Source organism: Panulirus ornatus, chromosome 58 (genome assembly GCF_036320965.1).
Source record: "Panulirus ornatus isolate Po-2019 chromosome 58, ASM3632096v1, whole genome shotgun sequence".
NCBI classification, from domain to species: domain Eukaryota; kingdom Metazoa; phylum Arthropoda; class Malacostraca; order Decapoda; family Palinuridae; genus Panulirus; species Panulirus ornatus.
In genome coordinates this window covers 15,597,805-15,620,763 of record NC_092281.1, presented here as the reverse complement: position 1 = coordinate 15,620,763, position 22,959 = coordinate 15,597,805, and the positions used below count along the sequence as shown (strand labels likewise).

The 22,959-nt window shown below is 38.7% G+C and overlaps 2 protein-coding genes across 5 annotated transcripts in view; both read right to left on the bottom strand.

Annotated features, from left to right (window-relative positions):
- Positions 1-2,131: 2,131 nt before the first annotated feature.
- Positions 2,132-13,441, bottom strand: LOC139766563 (probable RNA-binding protein EIF1AD). The gene is made up of 3 exons (XM_071695375.1): positions 13,223-13,441; positions 11,839-11,959; positions 2,132-3,953 (listed from the first exon to the last, which is right to left on the bottom strand). The coding sequence occupies exons 2-3, from the start codon at positions 11,956-11,958 to the stop codon at positions 3,546-3,548; spliced, it is 528 nt and encodes a 175-aa protein (XP_071551476.1). The 5' UTR covers position 11,959; positions 13,223-13,441; the 3' UTR covers positions 2,132-3,545.
- Positions 13,442-15,622: 2,181 nt separating this feature from the next.
- Positions 15,623-22,959, bottom strand: part of LOC139766562 (FIGNL1-interacting regulator of recombination and mitosis-like) — a 41,188-nt gene continuing 33,851 nt past the window's right edge. For 3 of the 4 annotated variants that reach the window (XM_071695371.1, XM_071695372.1, XM_071695370.1), the window contains 3 exons: positions 22,035-22,173; positions 19,853-19,950; positions 18,589-19,295 (listed from right to left, as the gene is read on the bottom strand). In XM_071695371.1, coding sequence (XP_071551472.1) covers positions 18,855-19,295; positions 19,853-19,950; positions 22,035-22,173 — 678 coding nt within the window. In that variant the 3' untranslated portion in view covers positions 18,589-18,854. Of the gene's footprint in view, positions 15,787-18,588; positions 19,296-19,852; positions 19,951-22,034; positions 22,174-22,959 lie in introns of those variants that run through there. The other variant, XM_071695374.1, reaches the window with a different exon arrangement.

Sequence of the window (22,959 nt, the reverse complement as noted above, 5' to 3'; positions counted from 1 at the left end):
AGGAATAGTGGTTCCAACAATGTTGTATGGTTGCGAGGCGTGGGCTATGGATAGAGTTGTGCGCAGGATGGATGGATGTGCTGGAAATGAGATGTTTGAGGACAATGTGTGGTGTGAGGTGGTTTGATTGAGTAAGTAACGTAAGGGTAAGAGAGATGTGTGGAAATAAAAAGAGCGTGGTTGAGAGAGCAGAAGAGGGTGTTTTGAAATGGTTTGGGCACAAGGAGAGAATGAGTGAGGAAAGATTGACCAAGAGGATATATGTGTCGGAGGTGGAGGGAACGAGGAGAAGTGGGAGACCAAATTGGAGGTGGAAAGATGGAGTGAAAAAGATTTTGTGTGATTGGGGCCTGAACATGCAGGAGGGTGAAAGGAGGGCAAGGAATAGAGTGAACTGGATCGATGTGGTATACCGGGGTTGACGTGCTGTCAGTGGATTGAATCAGGGCATGTGAAGTGTCTGGGGTAAACCATGGAAAGCTGTGTAGGTATGTATATTTGTGTGTGTGGACATATGTATATACATGTGTATGGGGGTGGGTTGGGCCATTTCTTTTGTCTGTTTCCTAGCGCTACCTCGCAAACGCGGGAGACAACGACAAAGTAAAAAAAACAAAAAATATATATATATATATATATATATATATATATATATCCCTGGGGATAGGGGAGAAAGAATACTTCCCACGTATTCCCTGTGTGTCGTAGAAGGCAACTAAAAGGGGAGGGAGCGGGTGGCTGGAAATCCTCCCCTCTTTTTTTTTTTTTTTTTTTTTCCCAAAAGAAGGAACAGAGAAGGGGGCCAGGTGAGGATATACCCTCTAAGGCCCAGTCCTCTGTTCTTAACGCTACCTCGCTAATGCGGGAAATGGCGAATAGTATGAAAGAAAGAAGATATATATATATATATATATATATATATATATATATATATATATATATATATATATATATTATATATATATATATATATTATCCCTGGGGATAGGGGATTAAGAGTACTTCCCACGTATTCCCTGCGTGTCGTAGAAGGCGACTAAAAGGGGAGGGAGCGGGAGGCTGGAAATCCTCCCCTCTCGTTTTTTTTTTTTTTTTTTTAATTTTCCAAAAGAAGGAACAGAGAAGGGGGCCAGGTGAGGATTTTCCCTCTAAGGCCCAGTCCTCTGTTCTTAACGCTACCTCGCAAATGCGGGAAATGGCGAATCGTATGAAAAAAAAAAAAAAATATATATATATATATATATATATATATATATATATATATATATATGTATATGTATATATATATATTTATATAATATATATATATATATATATGTATATATATATATATATATATATATATATATACATATATATTTTTTTTTTTTTCCAAAAGAAGGAACAGAGAACGAGGCCAGGTGAGGATATTCTCTCAGAGGCCCAGTCCTCTGTTCTTAACGCTACCTTGCTAACGCGGGAAATGGCGAATAGTATGAAAGAAAGAAAGAATATATATATATACGTTGAGATGTATAGGTACGTATATTTGCGTGTGTGGATGTGTATGTGGGTGGGTTGGGCCATTCTTTTGTCTGTTTCCTTGCACTACCTCGCTAACGCGGGAGACAGCGACAAAGCTAAGCAAATAAATAAATAAAATAAAAGATGAATGAAAATTCTGTCAGTATTTGATGAGTCACTTTGATGTGGATATCTTTCATCAGTGGTGTGTTTGCTGGGAAAGAAGGGATCTGTGAGTGTATTTTGTTGAAGTATAAGGTAAGGGTAAGCTTACATTTCTACTGTAGAGGTTGATGGTTGTTATGGAATGGTTTGGATGAAAAGGGTCTGTTGCTGTTGGAAAGAATTGTGTTAAGCATATGAGGTATGAGTGAATAAGGAGTATCTCTTTTGTCATACAGGTGGTGAATGTTTATGCTTGTGAATAATTACAGTGAAAGGCATCCAGTGATTGTCTAAGTACTCTGTTTTGTGACATTTGCAGCTTTGCTATATTTGCTTCTGACAGGCTGGGGGGTAGGTTAGGATATAGTGGATCATCTATTTCTAAAGGATATAAAGGGATTCTTTCTTGTCCAAATATGGTGTTAGGTAGTGCTCCGAGGAAGTTGATGAAAGAAAAAGATCGCAGTGTTACAATGAATATTCAAATTTGCAGTAATAAATACAGTTCATGTATCTGACTATTGTCAATACTTTGTGCCAATGTAAACTCACTAAGGTACCACATATCCTTCCTGAGGGGTTACCTCCAACATACTTTCACAATTCATTTGTTTTATTAATATTGCATATCCTCATTTTATATGTTGTGGCAAGTGCAAGCATGATGACCCGATCACCTCGTTCGGTTTGTACCAAAATCCTATCAGAGATCGAGACTCCAGAGGTGGCCATCAGTGCCTCTTTACCTCCATCATACTGCAAGAATTGCTCCTTGCTTCAAAACCCTCACATTTACCTTACTCTACCACATTCATAAACAGATTAAAAAGTCAAAGCAAAACTACAAAATCTTAACACAGGCCCACTTTTGCAAGACAACTCACACCTCTTCCCTTTCTACTTGCATCCATGGTTTAGTCCCCCTCTATGGAATTAGTAGCTTTCTATTTACCCTAAGGATTTGTTGTGATTTCCATAAGGCATTTCTGTCAACTCCAACATATGCTTTCTCCAGATCTTAAAGTGTCATTTACAAATCACTCCAAGTATTTCTTGCACATATTCCTCAGTGTGGACCATATTCTCACACATATCTTCAAACATCTGGTCCAAACATCCTCTAACTCTCCTGCAACCTCAATGCTCCTCTCCAAGCTGCTGCCCTGTGCATGACATCATCCTGTCAATCACCACCTTCCCAAAATTACTCTATAATAATTTTCATCCTAAATTCCTTTAAACAAGTGCAATTACACATGCACTTTGCCATCCTTCAGGCACCTCACCTTGGGATATTTTTGTGTCAAACAGACTGACAGATCAATCAACAAACCTGTCAACTCTTTCTTGGGCAACTTTGCAGCAATCCACTCACTCTCAACACTTTGCCACATTTCATTATGCTCAGGTCTTTCACTACCTCCTCTTGTTTTATCAGGCCTCTTATGACTCATACTGCATACCAAACGCATGCATCAATTTAGGAAAGCAAGATATCCACCATAAATAGATATGATTAATTTTTTAAACTGAAACCAGGCAATGTGCTTTAATTTTCTTAATTTCACAGTACCTTTTAACTGCACTTTAACAGATTTAACAAAAAGTAAATTACCCAAGTATAGCATTATGAAGAAAATCATTACACACAATATAGTTGTTTAAAGGATTTTAAAAATTACAAAACATCAATTTCTTGAAACAGATTCCTAAAACTTCATATAAAATATATAAATAATTAGCACAGAAAATAAACTATCAAAAATGTTCATATCAAATTATGATAATGACATTAGTGTTAATACAGGTAATATGGAGACAAAGTTGAGCTTACATTTATCACATACATTTCTTTATGTATTTCTTAAAATCCTTTCCTAGTCTTTTTCATTTTGACTGTCTTCATCATAGCTCTCATCACTGGACTCACTGGAGTCAGATTCCTCAACATAAATTCTTTGCCTATTTGGATTTTCCATCAAAAGATCACCTTCATCACTCTCTATCTCAGCTTCACCTGCCTCCCTCACTTTGAGATCTTCAAGTCTATCACTGACAGCTTCTTCCTCTTCTTCACTACGCTGAGTAAAAGCTGGGGGCCATTTATCATTTTGCATAATGTAGTGAATGTGATCTTTCAACAAAATACGGACAATTTCTGCACGCACTTTATTCCCTTCAGGTATTGCTTCTGTTACCACATAGTCTCCTCGTTTGATCCAAACATGTTTGCGGAATTTATGAGGCATGGAAGCCAAGAACTCCTCTCCATCAGCTGTTGTAACCTGTTGAAAAACAAGGAAAAAAGTCAAATGGCCAGAATTTCAGTGTACTTTATTTACTATACTAATTACTGAGCATGGAATGTGAATAAAAAACAAATATTGCAGGAAATGTAAAACAATACATAGGTATTATGACAATAACTGATTCATCATAAATGAAACTAACTGTAAACAATGAAGTACAGGAAATGACCAAAAAAACAGATTTGCACGTTGGAAACATACATGACAACATGCACGGCTGAGGAAGGTTTGATAATCTTGCTGAAAGTATGTGTCTGTGAAAATGATAATACACTCAAAATGATTACATACCAGCTGATACTATGAGTTATACTATTCCCTTTCACTCTAAGCAATGAAAGGGAATATGCTACTAAAAACAAAATTAAAAAGCATGAGGGGCTGCCTGTAGAGGGGTTTTGAGGAATCACAACAAAAGTGAGAGAGGAATGCTGTGTTGAGGCACAAGATCATTCAAAGAGATTGTTGTCAATAAAGAGAAAATATATTTCACTTCCCTCTTAATGAAGTATTCTTCCATGTCAGAGGAAATGTTTTAATTCAGAGCTACCTTTGTTTAAACCAGTCCACATACAGCCTTGCCTTTCCTCAGAATCAAATAGTTTCTCATAAGTTGTAAATGCAAAGCCCTGACACCTAAATAAGTACTTAATTTTTTTTTTATGTACTTGATTGCCTTTCCTGTGTCAGTGAAGTAGTGCTACGAAAAGATAAAGAAAGGCCTCATCTGCTCACATCCATTCTCTAGCTATCATGAATAATGCACTGAAATCACAGCCCCCTATTCGCAGGCCTCGTTTCAGTCCACTGAGAGCCTACTGACCACAGTATGCCACAGTTCCAATTCACACTATCCTCTGCACACCTGTCACCCTCCTGCATGCTCAAAATCTTTTTCAATCCATCCTTTCATCTCCATTTCGGTATCCCTGTTCTCCTTCTTCCCTCCACTTCTGAAACATATATCCTACTTGGATGTGGTAACAAGCTTCTATGAGTGCTCTTTCTCTCTCTCTTATATATATATCTTTTCTTTCTTTCAAACTATTCACCATTTCCCGCATTAGCGAGGTAGCGTTAAGAATAGAGGACTGGGCCTTTGAGGGAATATCCTCACCTGGCCCCCTTCTCTGTTCCTTCTTTTGGAAAAATTAAAAATTAAAAAAAAAAAAAAAAAAGAGGGGAGGATTTCCAGCCCCCCACTCCCTCCCCTTTTAGTCGCCTTCTACGACACGCAGGGAATACGTGGGAAGTATTCTTTCTCCCCTATCCCCAGGGATACATACATATATATGTACAAAGGCAAAGGGGATAAGAGTGAGTACTCAAATTACAGAGGTATAAGTTTGTTGAGTATTCCTGGTAAATTATATGGGAGGGTATTGATTGAGAGGGTGAAGGCATGTACAGAGCATCAGATTGGGGAAGAGCAGTGTGGTTTCAGAAGTGGTAGAGGATGTGTGGCTCAGGTGTTTGCTTTGAAGAATGTACGTGAGAAATACTTAGAAAAGCAAATGGATTTGTATGTAGCATTTATGGATCTGGAGAAGGCATATGATAGAGTTGATAGAGATGCTCTGCGGAAGGTATTAAGAATATATGGTGTGGGAGGCAAGTTGTTAGAAGCAGTGAAAAGTTTTTATCGAGGATGTAAGGCATGTGTACGTGTAGGAAGAGAGGAAAGTGATTGGTTCTCAGTGAATGTAGGTTTGCGGCAGGGGTGTGTGATGTCTCCATGGTTGTTTAATTTGTTTATGGATGGGGTTGTTAGGGAGGTGAATGCTCCCTTGTTGTTCGCTGATGATACAGCGCTGGTGGCTGATTCATGTGAGAAACTGCAGAAGCTGGTGACTGAGTTTGGTAAAGTGTGTGAAAGAAAGTTAAGAGTAAATGTGAATAAGAGCAAGGTAATTAGGTACAGTAGGGTTGAGGGTCAAGTCAATTGGGAGGTAAGTTTGAATATGGAGAAAAACTGGAGGAAGTTAAGTGTTTTAGATATCTGGGAGTGGATCTGGCAGCGGATGGAACCATGGAAGCGGAAGTGGATCATAGGGTGGGGGAGGGGGTGAAAATCCTGGGAGCCTTGAAGAATGTGTGGAAGTCGAGAACATTATCTCGGAAAGCAAAAATGGGTATGTTTGAAGGAATAGTGGTTCCAACAATGTTGTATGGTTGCGAGGCGTGGGCTATGGATAGAGTTGTGCGCAGGAGGATGGATGTGCTGGAAATGAGATGTTTGAGGACAATGTGTGGTGTGAGGTGGTTTGATCGAGTAAGTAACGTAATGGTAAGAGAGATGTGTGGAAATAAAAAGAGCATGGTTGAGAGAGCAGAAGAGGGTGTTTTGAAATGGTTTGGGCACACAGAGAGAATGAGTGAGGAAAGATTGACCAAGAGGATATATGTGTCGGAGGTGGAGGGAACGAGGAGAAGTGGGAGACCAAATTGGAGGTGGAAAGATGGAGTGAAAAAGATTTTGTGTGATCGGGGCCTGAACATGCAGGAGGGTGAAAGGAGGGCAAGGAATAGAGTGAATTGGATCGATGTGGTATACCGGGGTTGACGTGCTGTCAGTGGATTGAATCAGGGCATGTGAAGCGTCTGGGGTAAACCATGGAAAGCTGTGTAGGTATGTATATTTGCGTGTGTGGACGTATGTATATACATGTGTATGGGGGTGGGTTGGGCCATTTCTTTCGTATGTTTCCTTGCGCTACCTCGCAAACGCGGGAGACAGCGGCAAAAAAAAAGAAAAAAAAAATATATATATATATATATATATATATATATATATATATTTTTTTTTATATATATAAAAAAAAAAATATATATATATTATCCCTGGGGATAGGGGAGAAAGAATTCTTCCCACGTATTCCCTGCGTGTCGTAGAAGGCGACTAAAAGGGAAGGGAGCGGGGGGCTGGAAATCCTCCCCTCTCGTTTTTCATTTTCCAAAAGAAGGAAGAGAGAAGGGGGCCAAGTGAGGATGTTCCCTCAAAGGCCCAGTCCTCTGTTCTTAACGCTACCTCGCTAATGCGGGAAATAGCGAATAGTATGAAAAAAAAAAAAAATATATATATATATATATATATATATATATATCTTTTTTTCTTTCATACTACTCGCCATTTCCTATGTTAGGAAGGTTGCATTAAGAACAGAGGACTGGGCCTTTGAGGGAATATCCTCACCTGACCCCCATTCTCTGTTCCTTCTTTTGGAAAATTAAAAAAAAAATGAGAGGGGAGGATTTCCAGCCACCTGCTCCCTCACCTTTTAGTTGCCTTCTACGATACGCAGGGAATACATGGGCATTATTATTATTATTATACTTAATCGCCATCTCCCACATCAGCAAGATAGTGCAAGGAAACAGACAAGGAATGGCCCAACCCACCCACATACACATGTATATACATAAATGTCCATACAAGCACATATACATATATACACGTGTACATATTCATACTTGCTGCCTTCATCCATTCCTCTCACCATCCTGCCACACATGAAATAGCATTCCCCCTACCCCCTCCAGAGAGGTAACACCAGGAAGACAAAAAAGGCCATTCATTCACACAGGCTCAAGCTGTCATGTGTAATGCACTGAAACCACAGCTCCCTTTCCACATCCAGGCCCCACAGACCTTTCCATGGTTTACCCCAGATGCTTCACATGCCCTGGTTCAATCCATTGACAGCGTGGTCAAGAAAATTCCCTCTAATTCATGGGGAATGAAACATGATAAGTTCCCAAGTGCACTTCCATGTAATACTTACATCAAGAAAGAAATATAACAGTCAGTTGATATACAAAGAAAAGACATAGCTAGGATGCAATTTGGTTAACAAGTGACTTGTCTAACAAACGGCATCCTAGGTACATTTCTTCCTTGTATGTCAAATGTTATATTTCTTTCTTTAATCTCCCCTGGTAATGCGATCATTACATGAAAGTGCACTTGGGAACTCATCGTATTTCGTTTCCCCATTGGTTAGTAGGGATATATATATATATATATATATATATATATATATATATATATATATATATATATATATATTTTTTTTTGCTTTGTCGCTGTCTCCCGCGTTTGCGAGGTATATATATATATATATATATATGGTTCATGGTGAAGTGCCTGAGGATTGGCAGAATGCATGCATAGTGCCACTGTACAAAGGGGATAAAGGCGAGTGTTCAAATTATAGAGATATAAGTCTGTTGAGTATTCGTGGGAAATTGTATGGGAGAGTATTGATTGAAAGGGTAAAGGCATGCACAGAGCATCAGATTGGGGAAGGGCAGTGTGGTTTCAGAAGTGGTAGAGGATGTGTGGATCAGGTGTATGCTTTGAAGAATGTATGAGAGAAATACTTAGAAAAACAGATGATTTTGTATGTAGCATTTATGCATCTGGAGAAGGCACATAAGAGTTGATAAAGATGCTCTGTGGAAGGTATTAAGAGTATATGGTGTGGGAGGTAAGTTGCTAGAAGCAGTGAAACATTTTTATTAAGGATGTAAAGCATTTGTATGAGTAGGAAGAGAGGAAAGTGATTGGTTCCCAGTGAATGTCGGTTTGCAGCAGGGGTGCATGATGTCTCCATGGTTAATTTGTTTATGGATGGGGTTGTTAGGGAGGTGAATGCAAGAGTTTTGGAGAGAGAGGCATAAGTAGAAAATTCCTTGTCGAAAATACATTTAGTATTGCACATCTAACCTACTGAACATCATAGCTGAGCTTAGCCTACCTTAAACATTCTAAGATCACTTATATTTCTCATCCACAATCATCCTATACACCTCTTCCTTAAAAGCTTCTGCACCTTCAGTCAATCTTCCTTCAAAGCTTCTGCACCTTCAGTCAATCAGGGAAGAGGAAAAGAATCATAAACTGATCATCTAAAATGCATCACATGAGATACATTGCACAAACAGGGTTGAAAAACTACTACCGATGCATCTTCTGCCTACTGATGATAATTAAGAGAAGCAGGAGCATGAAATCAGAAATTCAAGGAACAAAAGGAAAGAACAAAACAGGAAGTTTTCCTCAATAGCTCAGGCTGAGGAGTCTTTAGATAATAACTGTTAGGAGCAGGAGAATAGAAATCCACCTATCCCAAATTATCACTTTCTACAAAAAGGAATAAAGGAAGGAACCACTCAAGAAGTTCCCCTCAAAGACTCAGGCTCACAAATCTGTAGATGACTTTGAGGAACTGGAGAAGTAAAATGAAAATCTTCCTTTCACGTATTATCACTTTCTGCAAGGAGGAACAAGGAATGGAAAGAAGCAAGAAAACTTCCACAAAGATTCATGTCAGGTTGTCTGAATGCATGTGTTTGTAACCAAGGAGAAAACATGGGAGAAATTGGTGCAATGCATGCTGAGAGAAACTTGAATGTTCTGGCTATGAGTTAAACAAAGTTGAAGGGCGAGGGGGTATGTGGGAATGACAAGTAATAGATCTGAGAAAGAAAGGATAGTATAGCAAAAGGCACCTCCCCAATAGGGAAACAACTGAGAAGAAATGCCACATTAGGTGGTGGTTCAGGCATATAAACTTGGCTTCTGGGCTTGAATATGCAAGTAGGAAATGAGACATGCATGGATAGAAAGAACAGGAGGAAAGTGGTATATAGGGGTAATATGCTATTTAGTGATGAACCAAAGCATATCAAGCAAAGGTAAACTTTATGGATTGGTTGCTGATAGTGGACAAGTTTCAGTATATAAAACATAATAGCTAGTGATGGGATGTATGCAAATGAGACTTTTCATTTCCTGTTCCAGAAAATGAAGGTGAGCTTGGCAATTATGTGAGGAAAAAAAATATTTACAAGAGACTGTCTACATAGGCACAGCTTTCAATGAAAGTTTCAAAAGATCATAAAATAAAAGGAAGGTATGACCACGACAAGAAATTAAATAAGTAACAGAAAAATCATTAAATGCCATGGCTTTCCATCTATCTAAACCTCTGATGTCTGTTCCCTTAGAGAACTCCTTCAATGGGGTGGCCACGGCAAAAGTCTCCATAACCGGTGAGCTCTGTTTCTAAACTTTTTGTGCTTCACCCTTAGCAGGCTGCTGGCAGAGGGCAACTCTATCGCAGAGTTTTCATAGGCTTCTATCTATTGTTCCACCAACTAATATTACCTAATGTGTCAACCTAATGTTCCAGACTACTATTTCTACCTAACACTCCAAGGTAAATGTTCCTACCTACTACTTCTACCTATGTTTCTACTGAAAGCTCCTGTCTGATGTTTCTATATACTACTTCTATCTACTATTCCTACTCACTGCTGAAAAATCCAGAGTTAGGAGGAAAGAGTTAAGTGTTTGTCAAGTGTTATGTGTAACATGGAGAGATTGTATGTTAATGGACAGAATGAAAGTAGCTCATGTGTGGGTGAGGCAGAAAGAAAAGACAAGCTACCTGGGTAAAAGGAGCGCAACTTAACCAATGAAGTGCTAGCTCACTGTGTAGGTGTCAATGATCCTCCAGATCACAGGCAGGTGGTACCAGTAATATACCTCCCAGGTCAGAGGCTTCCTACTATCTACATACTACCCATGAAATGCCATGATTATTGAAAGTAAACTGATTTCTACAGAAACGTTAAATGGTGGGATGCACAAAACGAGTGCTTTAATACAATAAATAATACCAAACAAAATGAAAATAACAAAATACATTATATATGATTAATTCAATAATTTGCAATGATTGGGCCTATTTACAACAATCTTTAGTAAATGTCCTAAGAGTGGTTGCCAACCTACGATACCAAAAAGCTTGGAAAATCTAAAAAGACCATGCTAAACATAAAATTCTCCATACATACATTACTCTTTTTTAATTGGATATGGCTTCAGTAACAGATACTGAAAGATCTTTTATGCAGGAAACAGTGAAAAGGCTAATAACATATAGATTGGTTAATGGAAGTGTCACTGTAAAGTATTCTGGGACAAGTAAATCAGGGTTTACATGGGTTGAAAGTTGACAAGATTCAACCCTCACTAAAGCACTCAAAAAAGACAAAGAAAACAAGACAATGGCCTATGATGAATAAAACCTGCCAAAGAAATCTCCAAGAGCAGAAATAGGCTATTAAAGAAATACCCAACATATGAATAGCTGGTGTTAAGGTGCAACCAAGAGCAATACTGAACGTGAACAGAATGCAGCAACTCCTCACCTGAAAAATCATTCGTGGATTCATGTATTGTCCAAAATCAAGTCATCAAAAGACACAATATCAAGTTGATCTCTATATGATTTATCAAAAATGAGCAAAGTAAGACTTAATGACGGAGAATTCATTTCACATTTATCTAACATGCAAATGTAACTTTTGGGCGAGCAAATACTTTGGATGAGAAGGTGTACATGAACAACTGCTCAACTCTTATGTAAAATGCTAAAACAATGAATGATGACATGGTCAAATGGTATGAGCGTGATAAAACTACAAAAACAGTAATCAATATTCAATCAAATTATGAGACATTGGAAACCATAATCAAATATTATAACACCTATGTGTCATTAAAAAAATACATTGGCTATTAACAAAGACTTTCCTGAATTTGAAAGACAGTCCTTGTACCAGAGTGTTCTCTATCATCTATGCAATCTAATGTTAAAAAACCAATATGAGAATGAGTTTGTGCTTGTAGAGTCAGGTCTATAAACACCTGTAGACTCTGCTTGATTTCTATTTCTTTCACATTCCTCTTTTATCCCAGTTGTCCTTAATTAGGGCATGTTTTGCATGTACTATGTTGGTCACTAAAGAAACAAAAAATTGCTAGAAAATATGTCACAATTATCGCACCTACCTGATGTAGGTTATTGCCTCGAGGTCTGACAACTCTCACAATAGACTGGTGTTCTTCTGGAAGACTGAAATCTTCCCATAATTCACGTTCTACATGCTTCTTTTTTGTAGTTACAGACATTCTGAAATTTACAATACTTAGAGATAAATACTGAATACGAATTTTGCGTTATCAGCTTTGCAACCCCACTAACCACACAATGAGCAAAACACTACACTGAGAACCTAATGTATCTTTTTTTTCATGTATTGGCACCATACAAAATATAAAAAAATACAATATCAAACAGAAGTTTCAGATAATGCTACAATCAGTCTATAATGAGGTAATGAAAAGCACATTTTCCATTGTAGTCCTCTTATTCATATAAAATGAAAAGTATCCATCATCTATTACACTAATGGACAAAAATATAATTGTGCCAAATACAAAATTACAACTTCATGACTGCATGGCTACTATTATGAGCACCAAAGCAAAACTAAAAACATATCAAAGTCATCAGTACCTAACTTACTCCATATGAATGGTCTTACATTTTTCTTAATAATGTCTTGTTTGACACTGTCTGACTTGACTAGTGAAATGACATAAAACTGAAACATGTAAAAATCAATAAAAACCTAGGTAAAGCTCCCCTAACTTCAGCCAGGGGCCAAGATATGATTTTATCTTCATTTTTTTGTATGACAGAGGAAAAATATGATACCAAAGTCATTGCCTTCATCTTCCTCCTACCATAATGAATGCATGTGGTAGGAGTGAACAAACTTCCCATACGCTGAAGGCAAACATTTAACTAATTTTTTTTTTCTCCTTAAAAGTGGCAACATAAACACAGTAAGGTTAGGTCGTCAGGAAAAGTTAAGCATTTAAAAAAAAACTGATGATCTCTGAAAGTGCTTTCCTTAACATTAACGTGCATCTCCTTTAAAAAAAAACTGATGATCTCTGAAAGTGCTTTCCTTAACATTAACGTACATCTTCCCAAATCATCACAAACCTCCCTACTGTCATATTCTATATGTCATATTCAATAATGTGTTCAATCATGTTCCAATCCAACGTTATCCTGGTCTGAATCACTTCCCCTACTATATAGGGCTCACTAATATGCATTTCATCTAAATCCAAAAGATATTGTTGTGGTGTCTGTAAACAGGAACTTTATCACCACATTCTGTGTTAGGTTTAACAGTCCTTTCCAACTTTCTACTTATTACTTGACACAAATACAAAATTTATCATTTTTCGCGAGTGATTCAGTGGCGTGTTTGACTCCTAGAACAAGTGGTATTGCAAGTTATAAGGCCCACATCATTTATCTACATCGATACAAAAAAAAAAAAAAATCAAAATATATCTACAACTATTGCATACAAACCTTCAAATCATGAATAACACGAAGGCTAATGCTGGTTTTTCATGAGCAGTTTACCCAAACTCACTTCTTGCTCGTATCTTTCACAACTGTATTGCGTTCACATCAAGTTACATATCTCTAAGTATGCAAATGTTTTAACACGTGCACTGCGAATGGAAGAGCCACAGGAACACGTTCACCTTAGCTCATTGTTGTTGCAACCAGTGCTGCCACCTGTTCTCGCGAAGGAGAAACTATTTTTTTTTTATATCAATAATAATGATAAAAATACTGATATTAATACTGATAGTAATAATAATAATGATAATGATACTACTTCTACTACTAATAGTTAACGGCCACACCTTTGTGATTGATTCCATGGTCGTGATTAAGTGGTACATGTGTTCTTAGTGTCATTGAAAGTGGATCTGTGCATATTGTATGCTTAATATATGAAGTACTTTGACCTTCCTTTAAAGTCATATACCTCAGTATTATATACATACACACGCACACACACACACACACATATATATATATATATATATATATATATATATATATATATATATATATATATATATATATATATATATTTATTTATTTATTTATATATTTATTTCATTTATTTTGCTTTGTTGCTGTCTCCCGCGTTAGCGAGGTAACGCAAGGAAACAGACGAAGGAATGGCCCAACCCACCCACATACACATGTATATACATGCACGTCCACACACGCAAATATACATACCTATACATCTCAATGTACACATATATATACACACACAGACACATACATATATACACATGCACACAATTCACACTGCCTTTATTCATTCCCATCGCCACCTCGCCACACATGGAATAACAACCCTCTCCCCCCTCATGTGTGCGAGGTAGCGCTAGGAAAAGACAACAAAGGCCCCATTCGTTCACACTCAGTCTCTACCTGTCATGTAATAATGCACCGAAACCACAGCTCCCTTTCCACATCCAGGCCCCACACAACTTTCCATGGTTTACCCCAGACGCTTCACATGCCCTGGTTCAATCCATTGACAGCACGTCGACCCCCGGTATACCACATCGTTCCAATTCACTCTATTCCTTGCACGCCTTTCACCCTCCTGCATGTTCAGGCCCCGATCACTCAAAATCTTTTTCACTCCATCTTTCCATCTCCAATTTGGTCTCCCACTTCTCCTCGTTCCCTCCACCTCTGACACATATATCCTCTTGGTCAATCTTTCCGCACTCATTCTCTCCATGTGATCAAACCATTTCAAAACACCCTCTTCTGCACTCTTTTTATTACCACACATCTCTCTTACCCTTTCATTACTTATTCAATCAAACCACCTCACACCACACATTGTCCTCAAACATCTCATTTCAAGCACATTCACCCTCCTCCGCACAACTCTGTCTATAGACCATGCCTTGCAACCATACAGCATTGTTGGAACCATTATTCCTTCAAACGTACCCATTTTTGCTTTCCAAGATGACGTTCTCGACTTCCACACATTTTTCAACACTCCCAGAACTTTCGCCCCCTTCCCCACCCTATGATTCACTCCCGCTTCCATGGTTCCATCTGCTGCCAAATCCACTCCCAGATATCTAAAACACTTCACTTCCTCCAGTTTTTCTCCATTCAAACTTACCTCCCAGCTCACTTGTCCCTCAACCCTACTGTACCTAATAACCTTGCTCTTATTCACATTTACTCTCAGCTTTCTTCTTTCACACAGTTTACCAAACTCAATCACCAGCTTCTGCAGTTTCTCACCCAAATCAGCCACCAGCGCTGTATCATCAGCGAACAACAACTGACTCACTTACCAAGCTCTCTCATTCACAACAGACTGCATACTTGCCCCTCTTTCCAAAACTCTCACATTCACCTCCCTAACAACCCCATCCATAAACAGATTAAACATATATTGCCATTTCCTGTGTCAGCGAGGTAGCGTCACGAACAGATGACTGAGCTTCAGAGGAAAAATATTCACTTGGTCTGCGTCTCTTTCTATCTGTCAGTAAATTCTATTCTAGAAAAAAAAGAACCACTTGCTTTCCGTGTTTTTTGCAAAGACACTAGCACACAGGAAAGATAAGTAATTATACCATGGTGCATGCCTTTAGGATCCACATATGTGTGCAAAATTTCAATTAAGGTTATTTCCTCTTAGAGTTATGGCTGTCATACAGACGAAAAACTGACACTCACAATCATCATTTTATATAAATTTGTATACTCACCTTAGGACCAATTTTCAAGAGTCTTCTGCAGTTCAGTCCTGACAAGACCGTAATCCCAATTTACAATTTATCAAATAGAATTTTTCAATTACAGTGTAACCTCATGAAGGCAGTCTAGTAACACCTTATAATATACTTACTTCCCTGGGAGTCCCTTTTGTCAGGCTCCTGCAGCATTCAAGAAGCTGGCCCCATCCATCAGTTGGGACCAAAGGTTAAAAAGTATTTTGATGTTGTGTGCACATCCAAGTGCAGAGCAATCAGGAAGTGAGTGCTTGGTGTCTTCTTTATGGTTGTTGCATCATGAGCATGAAGGATCTAGGGATATAATGATACATGTACTGTTGTAGTGATGGGTGACGTCCAGAGCATAAGTAGAGTGCAACTCCTTTTTGTCTGGGGAGTGTAGTTTCTGACTGATGTACATCAGGTGGGTTGGAGTTTAAGACTGAGTTGGGAGGTCATGTGTTTTGTGATTGTCAAGTTATTTCAGTGTCACAAGTTTTGTCAGTGATATATTTGTTGAGGGTGATGGGATCTGTGAGTACAGGATACTTGTGCAAGGCAAGGGTAAGCTTTTTATTTCTATTTGGGGGTTAGTGGTTAGTTGTGTAGTTTGGGTGGGAGGGATCTAGTGCTGTTGCATAGAGTAGAATGCCAAACATGTTAAGGTGGGACTCTACTGGGAGGATCCTAGTTTCTTTGTATAGGTGTTGAGTGTTTTTGGTTGCTAGGTAGCCAGTGACTCTTCTCTTGCACTGCTTTGTGAAGGTGAGTGTGTCAGTGGTGTTTGATGTCACTATGGCTGTTTAATTTGTTTATGGATGGAATGGTGAAGGAAGTAAATGCAAGGGTCTTGTAGAGAAGGGCAAGTATGCAGTCTGGATGGGGTGAGAGGTCCTGGGATGTGAGTCATTTGTTTGCTGATAACAGCACAGGGGGCAGATTTGAAAGAGAAACTGCAGAAGTTGGTGTCTGAGTTGGGATGGCAGTCTGAATGGAGTAAAATTAGGAGGAAACAGAGTGCTTTTGATACCTAAGAGTAGACATGGTAGCATATGGAACCATGGAAGCAAAATTGTCATAGGTTGGGTGAGGGAATAAAGGTTCTGGAGCATTAAGGAATGTGAAGAAAAAGAGGTTGTTATATAGGAGGGTGAAAATGGGCATATTTGAAGATATAGTAGTCTCAATGATTTTGTATGGATGTGAGGCATGAGAATGTGCAGTGGAGGGTGGGCAAGCTGGAAATTATATGTTTTATGCTCTGTGGAAGGTATGAAGAATATATGGTGTGGGAGGAAAGTTGTTAGAAGCAGTGAAAAGTTTTTATCGAGGATGTAAGGCATGTGTACATGTAGGAAGAGAGGAAAGTGATTGGTTCTCAGTGAATGTAGGTTTGTGGCAGGGGTGTGTGATGTCTCCATGGTTGTTTAATTTGTTTATGGATGGGGTTGTTAGGGAGGTAAATGCAAGAGTTTTGGAAAGAGGGGCAAGTATGTTGGGGATGAGAGAGCTTGGGAAGTGAGTCAGTTGTTGTTCGCTGATGATACAGCGCTGGTGGCTGATTCATGTGAGAAACTGCAGAAGCTGGTGACTGAGTTTGGTAAAGTGTGTGGAAGAAGAAAGTTAAGAGTAAATGTGAATAAGAGCAAGGTTATTAGGTACAGTAGGGTTGAGGGTCAAGTCAATTGGGAGGTGAGTTTGAATGGAGAAAAGCTGGAGGAAGTGAAGTGTTTTAGATATCTGGGAGTGGATCTGGCAGCGGATGGAACCATGGAAGCAGAAGTGGATCATAGGGTGGGGGAGGGGGCGAAAATTCTGGGGGCCTTGAAGAATGTGTGGAAGTCGAGAACATTATCTCGGAAAGCAAAAATGGGTATGTTTGAAGGAATAGTGGTTCCAACAATGTTGTATGGTTGCGAGGCGTGGGCTACGGATAGAGTTGTGTGCAGGAGGATGGATGTGCTGGAAATGAGATGTTTGAGGACAATGTGTGGTGTGAGGTGGTTTGATCGAGTGAGTAACGTAAGGGTAAGAGAGATGTGTGGAAATAAAAAGAGCGTGGTTGAGAGGGCAGAAGAGGGTGTTTTGAAGTGGTTTGGGCACATGGAGAGAATGTGTGAGGAAAGATTGACCAAGAGGATATATGTGTCGGAGGTGGAGGGAACGAGGAGAAGAGGGAGACCAAATTGGAGGTGGAAAGATGGAGTGAAAAAGATTTTGTGTGATCGGGGCCTGAACATGCAGGAGGGTGAAAGGAGGGCAAGGAATAGAGTGAATTGGATCGATGTGGTATACCGGGGTTGACGTGCTGTCAGTGGATTGAATTAAGGCATGTGAAGCGTCTGGGGTAAACCATGGAAAGCTGTGTAGGTGTGTATATTTGCGTGTGTGGACGTATGTATATACATGTGTATGGGGGGGGGTTGGGCCATTTCTTTCGTCTGTTTCCTTGCGCTACCTCGCAAACGCGGGAGACAGCGACAAAGTATAATAAAAAAAAAAATAATAATAATAGGTTATTATGTGGTGTGAGGTAGCTTTATCAAGTACGAAAAGTGTAAGAGAAAGTTGAGGTAATAGGAAGAGTGTGATTCAGAGTTGAAGACAGTGTGCTGAAATGGTTTGGGCATGTGGAGATAATGAGTGAGGAGAGGTTAACAAAGATGATATACACACTGGAAATGGATAGGACAAAGAGAAATGGAAGACCAAATTGGAGATGGAAGGATTGAAAAAAAAAAAAATTTGAGTGCTTGGGACCTGAACATTCTGGAGGGTGAAAGGCATGCATGGGATAGAATGAAATGAAGCAATGTGTTATACAGAGGGTGAAGTACCGTCAATAGACTGAACTATGGTGTGTGAGGCAGAAGAGAGAAACCACACAAAAGGTCCATGGAGCCTAGTTGTGGATAGGGAGCTGTGGTTTCACTGCATTAAACATGACAACTAAAGAATGGATGCAGGCAAATGAAACCTTTCTTCATCTGTTCATGGCACTTTTTCACCAGCGTGGACGACAGCGAACAAGTATAAAAAAGAAAGGAAAAAATCGGCATAGATACTTTCCAAGATCACCGCATCAGTAAATTGAAGGAGTATAAAAAGCAAATGTTAGCCATGGGATTATTCTTCAATAATCCAAGTAATTTATTGATCTAAAGAGGACGTCTTTGGGACCATACTGGAAATAAGGGTAACCTGTACAAAAATTTCCCATTAATGTAAATGCTAGCCATGGGATTATTCTTCAATAATCCAAGTAATTTATTGATCTAAAGAGGACGTCTTTGGGACCATACTGGAAATAAGGTAAACCTGTACAAAAATTTCCCATTAATGTAAACACAAGAATTAATCTTAGTTCAGTCCATAAATCACTATTTAGCCTTCATTTCCCATGTACATACCATTTCCTGTAAGAGATCTTTAACTCTGTCTATCTCTGTTTCTTCCATCATTATATTACAATCTTTAATTTTTTTCATTACACCAAAAGAGTCATATAGAGAATCCAAAAGACTTTTGATGTTGGTTGGTTTTTCTGGGGATGAATCTTCATCCTCTCTACATCTTTTAGATGGTCTCTCCTTCTCAACAAGCATGTCATGACATTTATTGTTTGGAGAAATAAGGTCTTCAATTGGCTTAAAATCTTTTTGCAATTTTGGTTTATAACTGAAAGAACATGTGATATTTTGATTCTGAAGAAGTATGTTCCTTGACTGACCATATAATAATACATGTGGTTCCTGCTGCAAATAGTTGGTCACTCTCTCCTGCAATCCCTCTTCACATCTCTCAAGACACACTGATAAAACCTGAAATATAAATGCCATACATTCCATGAGACATTTACACAATCAATGAACATTTCTTACACCAGCAAAACATGTCTTAATTAAAATCATTTGATTTTTTAAGTTACATAAGAAAAATAGAGTGAGAAGGAGAGTTTTCAAGAGGGGTTTGGTGAAAAGAGAAGCAGTGGTGAAAAGCCTTGCATAAGATGAAATGTGGTAAGGCAGTGGTTGGTATTGCAGTTGAACTTCTTAAGAAAGGAGGTGACTGTGTTGTAGATTGGTTGGTACGGATGTTCAATGTATGTATGAATTATGGTGAGGTGCTTAGGGATTGGCAAAATGCATGTATAGTGCAATTGTATAAAGACAAGGGTGATAAAGATGTGTTCAAACTATATAAGTTAAAGTTTGTTGAATATACCTGGTGAGTTGTATAGGAGAGCACTGACTGAGAAGGTGAAGGCATGTACAGAGCATCAGATAGGGGAGAAGCAGTATGGTTTCAGAAGTGGTAGGGGATGTGTGGATCAGAGTACACACGAGAAGTACTATATGGTAATTCAATAAATACTCACTTCTTCATGCGCTGTGTGTTGACCAAATGCAACGAATGCATCAAGGGCACACTGATATACTAATGGATTTGGACTACTTAGCATAAGTGATAATTCATCTGAAAATAAAACAGAAGAAAGTAATTTCAAGTCTCATGTATGAAGTCGTACAATCCTTACATCTACCCTCCTAAACCACCGAACTTGTGCAGAGGCACACCTTTTTCCTCTTTTATTATCTCTTCGGTAATTTTGAATTTCACAAGGAAATTTAGTTTACATTCCCTTTTTGCAAGTTCATCACTCCTATTGTCATTTTCCTTTCTAATGATGCTACTTAAACTCCATATCAATCAGAGATAAACCTTTTACTGTAGTATTTAAGATTTCATCTTCAACCTAATAAAGATTAAGAAAAGTTAGAATAAGTGAGGCAACGGAAAAAACAAATAATTTCCTCACATCCAACCTCTTGCTGTTATGTGTAATGCACCAAAACTACAGCCCCCTATCCAAAACTAGGTCGCACAGTTTCCCCCAGCTGCTTCATATGCCCTGGATCAGTCCATTGACAGCACATTGCCCCCAGTTTCTATTACTTCACTTCACTCGATCCTGTGCATGACTTTCTCCCTCCTAAGTGTTCAGGTCCCAAGCACTCAAAATCTTATACACTCAAACCATCCATCTCCAGTTTGGTTCCCCCTTCTCCTTGTCCGCTCCACTTCTGATAAATATATCCTCTCTGTCAACCTCTCCTCATTCATTCTCAGCACACCCTCCTCAACTCTCTCAAACCATACTCTTCTTATTACCACACCTCTCTCTTACCTTAACACAATTTATTCAATCAAACCCCCTCACACAAAATATTTCCTTCAAAAATTTTACTTCTGACACATTCATCGTCTTCTAAACATTTACATCTATAAGCCATGCCTTGCAACCACAAAACAATGTCGGGACTAATATACCTTCAAACACATCCATTTTCTCCCTCCCATATAGTGACATCTCTTTCCACACATTTCTCAATGCTCCCAAAACCTTTGCTACCTCACCCATCCTATGACTCACCTCTGATTCATGGTTCAATTTACATTCATATCCATTTTCAGGTATCTAAAACACAACATTTCCTTGCAAGTTTTCCTCATTCAAACACTCACACCCCTAACAATCTGTCTCTTTGTACTGTTAAACCTACTAATCTTGCTTTTATCCACTACTCATTCTCAACTTTCTCCTTTCACACATTCTCCCAAACTAATACACCAACTTCTACAGTTTCTCACTCATATCTGTCATTATCACAATTTTATTAGCATGTAACAATTGTCTCACTTCCCAGGACACCTCATCCTTTACAGACTGCCCATCTGCCCCTCACTCCAAGGCCCTTGCATTTACCTCCCTCACCATTCCATCCATAAATAAATCAAACAGACATGGTGACATCATATACCCAGTCACAGACTCTCCTTCACCTGGAACCATTTATCATCCTCGCTACCTACTGGCACACAAGCCATACTCTCGAAAAAAATTCCTCATTGCTTCTAATAGCTTTCCACCAACATTACATATTCATAACACCTTCCTAAGCCATGTATCCAATTTGTCATCAAAACCCTCCGGGAGAATAAACAGCTGGAATGTGCGAACTCATGTCTGGTAAAACAAACATACAGTGCACGATGTGTTCAGATGTATGTAAAACAAAATGACAACTAAGAAACACCCATAATCATCACAGATTTATATAAATAATGACCCATGGCACAATCAGAGCCAGACCCTGTCATCTCAACATCCCCTTCCCCCAATGTGCCAATATGCAGGAAAGTATACTTTTTTTTATAGACGTGAGTAAATTGAGCAGTTTTTTCAACTATTCTTAGTGCTAACACACTAATACGGGGAAGGTGACCATGTATAAAACAAAAATAAAGATATTCTGTAAGTATTTTTTCAACTATTCTTAGTGCTAACACACTAATACGGGAAAGGTGACTATGTATAAAACAAAAATAAAGATATTCTGTAAGTATTATCTTTTTTTTTGAGTGCTGTGCAATACATCAGTCAAAAAACCTTACTCAGTAAAACGGTTAAATACTTGAAAATGTAATCATTTTCTCTTACATAAATGGGTAATGATAAAGAATCATGGTGATGGAGACAAAAGTTATAATGTCCTTACTTGAAATGAGACAGAGGATACTGCTGAGTTCAGAAGACTGAGAGAGGTGACACCGACCAAGGGTAGCCAATAAGTCACATACACTAACCCATACCACAGCTGACCCTTTGGTGCAACAGTCTTCACACGAAGAGATTATCTGAAACATAAGAGAATAACCTTATTATTACTATTTTTTTCATAAAAGCTCACCATTTCCCATGTGAGCATAGTAGAGTCAAGAACAGACGACTGAACGTTAGAGGCAAAATAATGACTATATTTACTATTATCATCATTATTATTTTTCATAATCAATTACATTGTCCTACACAGCAAGGTAGTTCTAGGAGCAGACAAAGAATAGCTTCATTCACCGACATCCACTCTCCAGCTGGGGATACTTCCCATGTATTCCCTAAGCGTCGTAGAAGGTGACCAAAAGGGGAGGGAGCAGGGGGCTGGAAATCCTCCTCTCCTGTTTTTAATTTTTCAAAAGAAGGAACAGAGAAAGGAGCCAAGTGAGAGTATTACCTCTAAGGGCCAGTCCTCTGTTCTTAACGCTACCTCACTAACACAGGAAATGGCGAATATGTATGAAAAGAAAAAAAAAAATAACGCATAAAATCCAGTACCCCTGTCCACAGATATGCCCTACAGACATTTCGAGGCTTTCCCCTGACCACCTCATATGTCCTGGTTCTGCCCTCTAACAACACAACAATTCCTGTACCCCATGCACATCTCATATCCTCCTCCATGTTCAGTTCCTAGTCAATCAAAGAATCTTTCACAAATCACCAGAAGATCTGTAACCCAAGCCAACATTTTTCTAGCCTTTGTTAAGCTGGTTAGGTTAAGTTAGATTATATATACATATATATATATATATACTTTTCTTTTTTCTTTTTCAAAAGAAGGAACAGAGAAGGGGGCCAGGTGAGGA

What these genes read in the sequence shown, in the direction of transcription:
- LOC139766563 (XM_071695375.1), bottom strand. Translation starts at nt 11,958, where the DNA reads ATGTCTGTAACTACAAAAAAGAAGCATGTAGAACGTGAATTATGGGAA. An exon ending in GAGGCAATAACCTACATCAG is followed by an intron (nt 3,954 to 11,838) that starts GTAGGTGCGATA and finishes GTTTTTCAACAG; the next exon opens with GTTACAACAGCTGATGGAGA.